At 37.8% G+C, this 14071-nt stretch overlaps 1 protein-coding gene across 5 annotated transcripts in view; it reads right to left on the bottom strand.

Moving 5' to 3' along the window:
• Window positions 1-14071, bottom strand: part of LOC110459166 (forkhead box protein N3-like) — a 52057-nt gene that overhangs the window by 14316 nt on the left and 23670 nt on the right. Inside the window, exons 1-3 of one of the 5 annotated variants that reach the window (XM_021511292.1) lie at window positions 11833-11937; window positions 4694-5309; window positions 53-198 (exon numbers count right to left, since the gene is read on the bottom strand). In XM_021511292.1, the coding sequence (XP_021366967.1) occupies window positions 53-198; window positions 4694-5302 (755 nt within the window). In that variant the 5' untranslated portion in view covers window positions 5303-5309; window positions 11833-11937. Of the gene's footprint in view, window positions 1-52; window positions 199-4693; window positions 5310-7084; window positions 7216-9642; window positions 9747-11718; window positions 11738-11832; window positions 11938-14071 lie in introns of those variants that run through there. The other 4 variants (XM_021511293.1, XM_021511289.1, XM_021511291.1 and 1 more) reach the window with 4 other exon arrangements.

Here is a 14071-nt window from a genome sequence, read left to right as displayed (position 1 = left end):
TGTCCTACCATGCTATTACTAATGACATTATCGGTCAGTAGATGTTACCTACTTTTGGACAAAGGAGTACTGTGATGGCTGGGGGTTGGCCAGCATTTGAAGCTGATGGTAAGGATGATAGGGCGTCTTCCGCAGGGCCTGCAGCAGGTTAGGTCGGTAGTCGGGGTCTATACACCACAGTGATCCCTTACCAATGCTCTGTAAGGAAACAGAATTACATAATAACCTGTCACAGTAACGCTCATAAAACACTGAAACATGATTCGGATTTCTTTTTTTTTAATAAACTGATCTGAAATATGATGCACTGCTGTGCGTCAACAGATCACTAGCACAGCCCTATACACGAAATGGATACATTAATTGACAATATACTGCTAGCAAGCTTATCTTATTTTGTGTCCTCTGGCAAGAGCTTCTCTCATCAAACATGTCTATAATAAAACATTTCCTGATGTCCTCTTTCAATGGATTTTACAATGAATATATCAGTCTCCAAAAAGGTACAAGTTTAACAGCTGTGATACATGAATTAATTGTTGTACAACAGTTAGTAAGCAATTTCAATGGTTCAAAAGGTTGAAGAGAATCAATCTGATTCAATTTGATTTACAGCTGGTAAAATGTACAATTTTCAATCTACAACAGTTTTGGGCAACTTTTTTTTTTTTTTTTTTCATGAACAACAACCACTGTCTGATGGGAACATATTTGCGATATTCTTCACAGAAAATTGTTCATTTTTTTTGTAAGAAATAGGCTGTGGCAGAATACTGAGTTTGGGTGAGAAATACACATTGATTATCCTCCTCATGGTGGTAGCTGGCTTTGTGTTGCTATAGCTAGACACTGCTGAATTTGGTAACTATGGTAACCTGGATGTGAATACAAATGGCTGAGGCACACAGGACTACAATGTTGTCATGGAGATCTACTTCAGAGTCTCTCTCTACTTTGCATGACCTGCCTCCCCTCCAGATGGCAGCAGTACAAATTGAAACAATTTACCCTGTTGAATCAAATTATGATTTCCTACAGGACCTGGCCTCAAGTATACGATGCTACTCAGTGCTGTGGTCTCCTGTATAACCTAAAACCACTGTGTAGCCCACACAAAGGACTGACACAATTACATCATTGTCAAATTAACCCCACCTGACCCCTGACATAACACTACACTCAAAGCTGATTAATTTAAATCAACAACCGTTAATTTATTTGTATCATTCATAACAGCTACTGAGTATCTAAAATAACAGAAACTTTTTAAAAGACATTGAAGATAAAAATTGTTATCGGGAAGACTATGTTAGATGAAAGGTTTCAGAATTTTAAGTTGCTGTGTTTCAGCTGACTTGAGTGGACGGAAATGAAGCAGGTGACAACAGATATCTTTATGAAGAGAAGCAGAGGGACAATATCACACCACTATCAGAGGTCAACAAGAGGGGTCAACACCACACCAGGTGTTATAGGTATAGTGTGGCTATCAGGAATGCAGGATCAGACCTAGTAGTTTAGACTTTACCCACCATACAGATAAAGACACTGTAGACTCCTCTCTAAAGAGCAGTTCATCAACACACCCCTAGTGTACTAATCATTGACCCTGTCTGGGTGTGTGTTGTCCCTTTAAATCCAGTACAAGTCAGTGATCAGATCAGCGGCATTATGCTTCACTTAACACCAATTGTCAAATGGAAATTAACTGCCATTTTAAGAAGTTTTGAAACTGTTGAAGGAAGGGCAGGACACACTAAGTTAAGGAAAATGCTCAATTTTGAAGGAATTGGGAAATAAATGATTTTGATTCTCAATTTTCATATTCAATCAATTATATTTTAAAATGTAATGACCGGTCAATTTGAAAATCAGATCTTTTGTACAAAGCGAACTCTCCATTAGACACAAGGTTTTCACTATAAGGAGTTTGCCTGTTTAAAGCTACATCATTAGGGAGTGTTCCAGTCTGGGGCGTGTAATCGGGAGCTCAGGTGTAGACCTGCCATTGTGGGATACACTGGGAGGTAGCCACACCACATTCCTGTATGGAGGGCACCTGCCGAGCTAATTCCACTCAGTACCTCATCACACATTGCATGTATAATCCTGATCCAGTCTTATCTAACCACTTGCATCATAGCCAGCTAACAGTTACACTTTAAAAACTCTGCTGCTCTTCACTTAGGCCAGCAAGCAAACACAGGTCATACCTACAAAATCTTTCCTCTCTCTGTTTCTCTATAAATTACAGCAGTATTTCTGATGATTAACAATCTATGGTTGCTATGGCAGCAGTAAAAAGCTTGCTTTATACCAGGGTAGTGTTTTGCTCTGCCCTGTACTGATCATACACCATCTGTTATCATACGTCAAGACTGCTGATCGACAATATGAAATTTTGTATAAAAAAAAAATAGTGGCAGAAGTTATCCAATCTGTTTCTTTGAAGGGAGAACTATCCTAGACCACTGATTCTTTAGTCAGAATGTGGCATACAGAAGGGAGAACTATCCTAGTCACTGACTCTTTAGTCAGAATGTGGCATACAGAAGGGAGAACTATCCTAGACCACTGATTCTTTAGTCAGAATGTGGCATACAGAAGGGAGAACTATCCTAGTCACTGACTCTTTAGTCAGAATGTGGCACACAGAAGAAGAACTATCCTAGTCCACCGACTCTTTAGTCAGAATGTGGCATACAGAAGGGAGAACTATCCTAGTTGACTCTTTAGTCAGAATGTGGCATACTGAAGGGAGAACTATCCTAGTCCACTGACTCTTTAGTCAGAATGTGGCATACAGAAGGGAGAACTATCCTAGACCACTGACTCTTTAGTCAGAATGTGGCATACAGAAGGGAGAACTATCCTAGTCACTGACTCTTTAGTCAGAATGTGGCACACAGAAGGAGAACTATCCTAGTCCACCGACTCTTTAGTCAGAATGTGGCATACAGAAGGGAGAACTATCCTAGTTGACTCTTTAGTCAGAATGTGGCATACTGAAGGGAGAACTATCCTAGTCCACTGACTCTTTAGTCAGAATGTGGCATACAGAAGGGAGAACTATCCTAGACCACTGACTCTTTAGTCAGAATGTGGCATACAGAAGGGAGAACTATCCTAGTCGACTCTTTAGTCAGAATGTGGCATACAGAAGGGAGAACTATCCTAGTTGACTCTTTAGTCAGAATGTGGCATACTGAAGGGAGAACTATCCTAGTCCACTGACTCTTTAGTCAGAATGTGGCATACAGCCTCTCTCACATTTAGTGATCACCAATCTGCTTGCTATCGATTATATAACATAATTACAATTGTACAGGCTATTTAACATACAAACATAACTAAAGATGATATGTTAAATGTTTATTCTTCTCAGCAAATATGTTGTACTAGGATAATTGATTTAGTAGATGGCTGTACACCCACTGTAATCCCCAGTCCACAGCCACAATGTGCAGACTTTATCACCTACACCGACAATAATAAGGCTCAGTCATTGATTGGGGGACATGTCTATGAAGATATATCAGGAAATTGAGGGGAAAATGTCTAGAGATAAGGTATACTTCAGGCTCTATTGCAGGCAAACATTCTTCTTCAATCTATATTTTTAATGATATAATTATCCTTTTAAAATATTTTACACCTAAGTCATATGCAATTCAGTGTGGTTTAAATCCCTTCTGTTGCCTGGCAACACTTATCATCCATTGAAACGGGCAACAGCAGTTCAAGTGTTTGGAAGGTTTAATAGCCGATAATTGTTATGATATTTAGATTGGTAGTGAGATAAAGAACAAGTCACAACTAAGATCAGCTTATAAGCAACAAGCATTTCCATCATTATGTAGCTTAAAACTCAATCATTTTTATCTAATATTTCTAATAAATAAACGGGTATGAAATATCCATGTACATGTGTAATGTGATGATGTTGCTAAGCTCTTTTGTCACTGTTGTGTACATTTGTATGGTTAGGACTTCGATGACATTAAATGAGGCATTGCATTATAGGGGAACAATTTTTAGGATTGAAGGCCTTGTTTGATTGGTGGCATTATACAAGGAATGGCATTGTACAGAGGATGATTTTTGAATGGGTGATGGCAGTATAAAGATAATACATTATATCTTATGTGACTATTATACGGGCCATGTCATGAAAGAGTGACGACTTTTTATAAAGTATGGAGGCTTAATTTGCATTGGGGATGAATATCTGGGAAATAAATGGCATTATATAAGAATGGCCTATTATGTGATTGCAGTAAATGGCGCGGGTAACTCTGTATGTAGGAAGACTTCACCTTCAGGGCAATAATGCTGTTTTGGGAATGGCTTTGTTGTAAGGGGATTATAGATACTCTACAGAGGTAACAAATTCATTATAAAGTGAATAGCATTGTATTGAGAATGACTTCAAGGTCGGGGGGGGGGGTAATTTTACAAGGGAATGAGTGTAACAGAGATGACTTCATATTAAAGGAATAATTATGTTTGTGTTGGGAATGGCTTCACTGTAAGGGAGGTAACTTTACATCAAGAATAATTTCAATGTAATGGATGTAACTTTACTTGTGGAATGAATTTTGTTTATGGCATAGACTTGTCATGTATGGGAAATAAAAACAGATGGAAGCTGCGACGAGGAATTAAACAGTGAAGTACGGTAGAATATGCTCACCTGTCCTCGATCCTTATCCACCTTTTTGAAACACTTGTTGAGTGATAAGTTGTGCCGAACAGAATTTTTCCACCCTGTAGGGGCATGCTGGAAGTAAGGAAAGTGTCCTAAAATCCATGAGTAAATGTCTTTGACAGGCAGTTTTTTCTGTGGGGAATCCTCGATGGCCATGAATATCAAACAGCTGAAGGAGTAGGGTGGTTTGCTGTTGACGTGTTTCTGTGGGTTGTATGGCACATGTGGGGGGTGAGACTGGTTGTAGTGGTTCCCCTCTTTGGTATCTCCGTTTTCTTTCTGTCCCTCCGAATTTTCCTCGTCCTCCTCGGCGTTGATGTTCTGTAGGAGATTGGTGTCCTGTAACCATGACAAACTGGTCAACTCGTCATCCTCAATTGGACCTTTCTCCAGACGTAGCTCCGCGAAACAGCTACTACTGAGGATGTCATCCTCTAGCTTAAATTCCTCATCGTCAGACTCCGGCTGCATGCACTGCAGGGCACGTGAGAGGGCACTACCTGGAAAGGACTGGCTCAAGCTGTTAACCAGTCGCTCCCGCATGTGGGCATCGCTCTCCTCCGTGCGAGTCGGGGCCATCGTCAAGAGAGTCATGAACACACTGGAAGTAAAACAGAGAGTTTTAGAGCACACCATTAGAACAGTGACACACTTACTTCTGCCACTCGACACAAACATAAGTAATGCCTACAAACACATTGCTCCACAATGACTTGGAATTTCAAATATTGTCAGGTTAAATTTTATTAGGACAAAAATAAGCAGCTTGGGGCAGATGTCTCTAAGGACATCTAATTCAATACATGATGAGACAGAGCTCTAAACAATGAACATAGTGGAAACATTACAACACATAGGAAAGACATCCAAAGTTAACCATGTACACAAACTATAAGGGGTCATAAGCGTCACCACAACATTGGACAACAGACTTAACAGGAAGTATGGACACATTGTACTATAAAACCAGGAAAAGATCTAAACATCAGGACATAAGGTTTACTATAAAACCAGGAAAATATCTAACTGGACATAAGGTTTACTACAACATCAGGCAGAGATCTAAATAACAGGACATAAGGTTTACTATAAAACAAGGAAAAGACCTAACAGGACATAAGGTTTACTACAACATCAGGCAAAGATCTAAACAACAGGGCATAATGTTTACTACAACATCAGGCAGAGATCTAAATAACAGGACATAAGGTTTACTACAACATCAGGCAGAGATCTAAACAACAGCGCATAAGGTTTACTACAACAACAGGCAGAAGTCTAAATAACTGGGCATAAAGTTTACTACAACATCAGGCAGAGATCTAAATAACAGGGCATAAATACTATAGCAATATCAGATGGGAAAACAAAACAGAACATAAGGGTTACTGCAACATCAGGCAGATCCAAACAACAGGACATGAATACAACAGCAACAGACATCTAAACGACAGATCATGGAGGTTACTAAAACATCAGGCAGGGATATAAAACAAGACACCAGGGTTTGCATCAAATATCCCGACCACTTTCATTGTAGAGGCTGTACATAAAATGATAAACAAAATGCAAATTGTTAGTAGAGAGTGTTCATGCATGTAACCTTGTTTTGTATGACCTATCAGCAAGACAAATACCATACATATCAACTATATCACACAGCAATGTCCAATATGAAGTGCTATGAGTAAGCTTTGGGAAACCGAAACAAATTAAACATTTACACGTCAAGGCAACAAGACTCTGGTATAAACTTATAGGCTGCTGCTGGAGGCATAACATGTAAAACAGTTGCCTATGAAAGGGTCAAATTAAGACAGTGACCTACGGATGGTCAAATTTAAGACAGTGACCTTTGAAAGGGTCCAACATAAGACTGATCTCTGGAGGGGTCACTCATAAGATAGTGACCTCTGGAGGGTCAATCAAAATCTTACCTCTGGAGGGGTCATTAATAAGACACTGACCTCTCTGATGGGTCACTTTTAAGACTGACCTTTGGTGGTGTCACTCATAAGACTGACCTCTGGTGGTGTCACTCATAAAACTGACCTCTGGTGGTGTCACTCATAAAACTGACCTCTGCAGGGGTCATTCACAAGACAGTGACCTCTTAAGAGGTCATTCATAAGACAGTGACCTCTGAAGGGATCACTCATAAGACTGACCTCTGGAAGGGTCACTCATAAGACTGACCTCTGGAAGGGTCACTCATAAGACTGACCTCTGGAAGGGTCACTCATATGACTCACCTCTGGAAGGGTCACTCATAAGACTGACCTCTGGAGAGTGGTCACAAATTAAACAATAGACTTTGGAGTGGTCACCAATACGACAGCAGTCTCTTGGTCATGTGGGTCACAGATTATAAAGTACCTGGAAAGGTTATCCATGAGTACGTGATGAGGAATTGTTCCAATACAGGCATCCACTTCTCACAAGTTGTGTTAACTTATCCAAGATATCTGACTACAGGACCATCTTACTACATCCAACTTTCATTTAAATGATGATTCGACAAAACAGACAGTCACACACGAGTCGTCCATGTGTCAATGTTTAAAGCAACATGCAGACAATGTTATGATCTAAGTGGTAAACCCTTGTGTTGATTCTACAGGGTCAGCCAGGTATGACATTCCTACTCCTTTCATTGGAGCTACAACATGTTACCTGTGGCTTGTTGTACTCCATCGCCATGGTTACAGGTGTATAAAATTACAGGGACATACACAGTGACAACTGGATGTAAGGATCTTTATAACATTTCCTGTGTATTCACTTATAAAACATGCAGCAAGATCTCTTTCATAATTGTTTTAATGCAAAAGCCTGTTTTATGCATTTATATTAAAATATCTTTAAAGTCAACTTGCAGTCAAAATGCATACATTATGAAGTACAGTACAACTTTGAAAAAGTCAAAATACCTACAATATCTATTTTTTTATCTCTAACATATTGTTCCCGATTAATTTGCGTACTTACAGCTATGAAGGAATTATTAGTTAGGAATGATACCCATACTATAGGTTTCCTCAGCTAAAGCCGATCTATATACATGTCATACAAACACATGACGAAGGACAAATATTGACAAGGCTCGATTTTGCAGGATTTATCATCTGTTGACATTGTACTGATACACATCCACTGGTAGGTTATCTACCAGTAATGGTTGTTATAAAGTGATGTTTTATTATTTTCAATCCAGATTTATGTTCAAACAAGAGTTAAAACAATAACTTGAAATATGTTTGTATAACAGGCTATTAAAATTAATTTACATTTTAAATATATCTTATATGAGAACTCAGTTAAAAAGGATTCATTTATCTCACATATAATGGAAACAAATTAAATATTTTATCTATCACATATAACCAAGAAATTTGGTGATAATTTCTAACTGAAAATCCATTTTTCGCCATTTTGCATATCTATTGTTTTCAATGTCATATCTTTCTGATTTCACAACGGGTATAATACACAGAATGTATTACATGTGTGTGTTCACTGCCTACCATAGTAAACATACAATAGAATTCAGTTTTAATAAAAGAAGATTTTTTTTAAATTTATTTAAAGGAAAATGTTTATTTAATCACCTCAGCTACATGGGATGTATCTCATACCACAATAAATAATAACTTCAAATATGTGACTCGTAATAAAGGATCACATAAAATAACTTCAGATCCATGTATCCTATTGCATCGCATGAAATGACTTTTGATACATGGTTCATAGTATGATCATATCAAATACTATTGGATACCTGTATCCTAATATCACATGACATACATTTTGTTAACGTACATATATACTCATGTCAGATAAAATATAGATACCTGAATCCCAGCATTACATCACTAGAACTTCAGTTACAAGTACCCTGGTATCTGATCTACAAGGCTGGTTACAGGTGACATAATACAACCTGGTGTCGCAGTACTGTGCAGGACAGTACCTGTACAGATATTGCTGTATATACATTTTATTGTAGGTCACAATGTATGACATCACTCAATACTCAACATATACATAGCTAATTGTCAGTAGGGATATATATTAGTTAAACAAGTTTTATAACTGACTTAATGTTTCATATTTGTAAAAAGGAAAATCCTAAATACATGTAAGTGTTATGAAAGCTAACTGACCTTGAACTATCAACAAGAAACAAAACTGCCAGGAATTTACTGCACTGGACAATGGTCAGAGAACATGGGAGAGCTCATGTGTAGAATGATTTATAAATGAGAAAACCTTTAACTATATTATATGAAATTCCTGACATGTAGACTGTCAATCAAAGAGTAAGGGCCTCACATTAATTCAATAATAAATACCTCTTTATATCACAAAACAATACGTCTACAAAGGTGTCCTTTCATCTGTATTACTCAACTTAAGGTGTTTTTCTCGTCCTTGGTGTTATAACCTGTAGGGTTACAGGTCATTATCTCCCTAATAAGGTTACTGGACTAAAGAATACATGTATTGTTGTGGAAGTGGTAATAGCTCAATAAGTACTCTAGAAAGGAAACACTCAATAGAGACGGTAATTAGTTCACCAGTACAGGTGATAATTAGACATAGATCTAAATTACCTGTACGGATAACAACAGCACATCAATAGTAGGTGATTGACCAGCACACCTGTATCAGGTACACTATAAAATTGATGTCAATTGTGTGATCCTTCATAAAAATACAACTACTACCTGTTAGGTGATCATTTATCTCAGAACTTTTCAATACCAGATATTTGTCGATATTTTATTCCACAAACGAAGGGGATCAGTGTTAACAAACAAAAATGTTTGTGATAAAATATAAAAAAATGAGCGATATACAATATAGATAATTACAAAGGAAAGAAATGAAACATACAATGTGAAGTAATTAGAGATTAAACATGAGGAGACTACCTGGACAGTTTGTCTGCACTATACTTGAGCCGCCGTAGCCATAGATCCATGATGGCACTTTCCTACCCTCTTACACAGTACATCACATCATCCATGACACCTGGTCGCTTTGCCATAATAATGTTGTAATAGTTGCCATGGTAACTATGAACACTGAGAACTGATGTGCATGACAACACTTTGTTGCACTCTGATTTTTGAGGTATTAAGAAATTGCAAAAACTGTGAGTATCCTGCAGAAGGTCGATCAATCAATAGATCATTCTAGGTAATTAGACAGGGAGGCTGCCAAGATACATGATGCTTTAGTCACTCAACCAAGCTTGCTTTGTAAGAACAAAGCAGTGTGGCTGAGTCACCTATGTTACCTGGCCTATGATTGGTTCAGAGGCTGATTCCATCACTGCCATCTTACCTTTGTTTACCTGGTTTCATACCTGGAAGTGGCAGTGAAATGCAGTGGACATACAGGTTACATGACGAGGACAAAGCAGACCTTTAAGGGGATCAAGCCCCACCCTACAGCAGATCACAGGTGTTTACACATCAAACACGGGTAACACATGTACACCTGGTGTAATAGGATTTGGACAGGTAACTGGAGGTAAAACAAGAGGATGAGAGCTGGTGCCAACACATCAGGAGGAAAGGTGTATACAGGTAACCAACCATTACCAGAAAACCTTGTTCTAGCTTATCAATTACCTTGTCAGTTCTGTTTAAGCACTTAATTGATATAATAATATTGTCTATTATTTCAAAGGTAAATATGATTTTAAATTTTTATAGCAAAAAAATCTTTTTTAAGAAAAATCTTGTTTATGTTTCTATTTATATAAGAAGTAAAAACGTTTTTTAATATCTTGGAAACTGATATCAAATGGCCACAAATTAATAGGGGGCAATTTATCGAGGATAATGCATCATTGAGTACATAATCATTTAAGATTAAGGTTATTTAAGAAGGGCAAAAAGCCTATCATAACTAAAGCCATCATTGGGCTAAAGGACCGATCAAAACAGTCTTAGCAGTTATTGAACTTGTAAAGCCCTGTCAGTACCAGGTATCATAGGACTTGTAAAGCCCTGTCAGTTCCAGGTATTATAGGTCTTGTAAATCCCTGTCAATACCAGGTATTATAGGACTTGTAAAGCCCTGTCAGTACCAGGTATTATAGGACTTGTAAAGTCTGTCAGTACCAGGTATTATAGGACTTGTAAAGCCATGACAGTACCAGGTATTATAGGACTTGTAAAGCCATGACAGTACCAGGTATTATAGGACTTATAAGCCCCGTCAGTACCAGGTATTATGGGTCTTGTAACGTCTGTCAGTACTAGGTATTATAGGACTTGTAAAGCCCTGTCAGTACCAGGTATTATAGGACTTGTAAAGCCCTGTCAGTTCCAGGTATTATAGGACTTGTAAAGCCCTGTCAGTACCAGGTATTATAGGACTTGTAAAACCCTGTCAGTACCAGGTATTATAGGACTTGTAAAGCCCCGTCAGTACCAGGTATTGTAGGTCTTGTAAAGCCATAACAGTACCAGTTATTACAGGGTTTTTAAGACTGACAAAATCCTGTCCATATATTCTTAAAGATAGAGCTGAGTACTAGTTATTATAGGGTTCCTTATGAAAACAGGGACAGCATCTGTACCATTCTTGATAGGGCAATAGGACAAATCAAAAACCTTATCCAGTAACTATTCGCTGCAATCACTTTCACATCTCACTGCTTTATTGGTACCCTGATAAAGTAATAAAAGCCTCACAAAACATAGCTAGCATTGACATGTGGCTTAGGGTGTTTTAGTTAGGCCTAGAGTAACTCTATCTGCCTGTCCTAGTAGTATAGGGTGTCCACGTTGCAAAGGGGCTAAAGCAATACAACACTGTATATATATGTGTATCAGGACGAAACTAATTTATTTCCTTTTCTCAACAAACATTTTAAAACACAGGAAAGTTTAACATGACATAAATGTGTAGAAAAATCACCAGCAAATACTAACTGTTTAAAGTTAATTTCTTGGCAATAATGTGTTCTTGTTAATTGAAGTGAAAAAACTTACTTTCAAGCAATAGGACCTGAGCTATAAAGAATGGTGGAGCAGGCCACGTTGTGTCATCCTGCCACTAGATAACAGATGTACTGGACTATGACTGGACTTTAAATCCCCACTTACCTATAGGCAGATCAATACATAGCAGCAGATCTCCCACTTCCTACTCAGGCCAATCTTACAGTACTCCTGTCATGCTAAATCACTTGTGTGAAAACTTTACAAACTTTTCCTCACTAGTGACACTGTGGCTGAAGAGAAANAAACGTGTGTATCCCTGTAAAATATTAACGAGTCAATAATCAACAAATATGGATAACTTTCACAAATTAAATACTTGTGTAATGGCCTCGAGAAATTTCTCGGCAGAATTTGTGATCACAAAGTAACCATGGCAACCAGCACAGCTGATGACCTGGAGTAGACACAAGTATGAATACACACTCGACTGGGACAGTAACTCTATATTAGTACCTTTACAATCCCTGCCCATTTCCATGATAATAACACACAACAGCTGTAGAGAATTACAGGCAAACTAAGGCTGCCATGTCAACAGGCCTGTACAGCCATATGTACAGGCCTTGATACAGGACTGCCATTCACAGGGCCAGTATGGAAAAGCAGGGTGACATATTTATTACCTCCACAAAAATATCAATATTCTTCCCAATCTCTGACAATCATATATGGGCTGTGGCCTTATTTTATACCAAACAGAACGTGTTCAGTGATGGACGCATTTGGGATTTCCTTTATTTTACACATGTCAAGTTTCTGTCTTTTCGTTACCATCGATCTTAATCTTGTTCGCTTTTTTCAACGGTGGTATTTGACAAAATATATATATCCCTCTAAATAATTCCAGTAGTATCAACAATATCATGATCCTCCATGTTAATTGCGTTTTTCATTTGTTCGATTGGAATAAATAAAACAGCTTCAAACTAGAAATGTGTCAAAATGACATGAAAGGTCACCCAATGCCATCTCCTACATTTCTATATGATCATTTTCAGCATAAATCATTGACCAAGCTACAACCGACATATTTCCACCTGTCAATCAAAATGGTCTAACAATGACAGGTGCATATACATACACACTGTTAAGGTAACCATGCCAACACATGGAATTAATAAGAAAGCATGTGGCAAATATCTGTTGTCACCTGGCATGGGCAGAACAGGTAATTGGAATAAAACGATGTTGTTTTCACAACAATAATTTTCAGAAAAAATTCAATCTTATATACGGATAAATCTTTCACTTTTTTTTTTATAAAATACACGATTCAAAGTAGTTTTCTAATCGTCTGCAAATCTTACGGAATAGGACATCAATAGGCCTATCAGCAGAGTGTGTACGCTTTGTTAAAGGCAGTCACTCAAACAGGTCCGGCGAGGACTGCAAACAGCCAAATTCAAGAGACATGAAAAACACAAAACAATTGTGATTTCAGCAATTCTTCTTTGAAAAGAAAAGATCGGAATGTGTTTGGCTGATTTGAGCCCATTAATATTTTCAAACTTTTATTATTATCGGTTCAATTTGCATGTATGTGACATTGTCAGTTCCTGCAGGTAAATAGTATCACGCGACCTTGACTCTTTGCAATACACAGACTTGCAAACTTCGCCACTTTCCCCATGTCATTTTGTGTCATTCCTACTGTCGGGATTAAACAGTTCAGCATGATTTTACCCACGAACGGCATTTTAACCTGAGTGCTTATTACAATGCAATTCTTCATTATGTTTCCCCATACATGGTATCGTACATGAAAGTTGGGCCTACTTTACTCCAGTTTATTTATCAGATTCTATCGTATAATATGACTTAATCTTGCAATTTTTCGTAATGGTTAAATAGACAATGCAATCAAGAGTTATTCAACGAAATTTAACAGTGTATTGCTGCGAGCATATATTTCAAAACATTTCCGAAAATCCCCGAAAAATTCATGATAAATCAAATGACAAATTTTGACTTGTCAATTGGGCTAGCAGCTTTTAGTACCACTAGTCCAGCTGGAGATTTCACTAGTGTCAGACCATTAGGCTATAACCCTTATTATCTAGCCCTGGCTTGGTTTTTGTTCCAGAAAAGCACCAGTGGATTCAGATGTGTATGAATAACAAGAGGCCCATGGGCCTTAACGGTCACCTGAGTCCTACAGTATTCATTTTTGTTGTTGAAATATGTACCAGTTTGAGTAAAAAATAGTTAAGTATAATATTAACTTAACTTTGTCAGGACCATGAGCTGATCATTCCTAGACCGATTTTCAGTGAGATCGGCCTATTAGAACTTGTTTTTAAGTTTGAAATAGGTATTTACAAAATAGCGACCATGGCAGCCA

Source organism: Mizuhopecten yessoensis, unplaced genomic scaffold (genome assembly GCF_002113885.1).
Source record: "Mizuhopecten yessoensis strain PY_sf001 unplaced genomic scaffold, ASM211388v2 scaffold9985, whole genome shotgun sequence".
In the NCBI taxonomy this organism is placed as follows: Eukaryota; Metazoa; Mollusca; class Bivalvia; order Pectinida; family Pectinidae; genus Mizuhopecten; species Mizuhopecten yessoensis.
The sequence above is the reverse complement of the archived record's forward strand: the minus strand, read 5'-3'. Positions and strand labels throughout refer to the sequence as shown.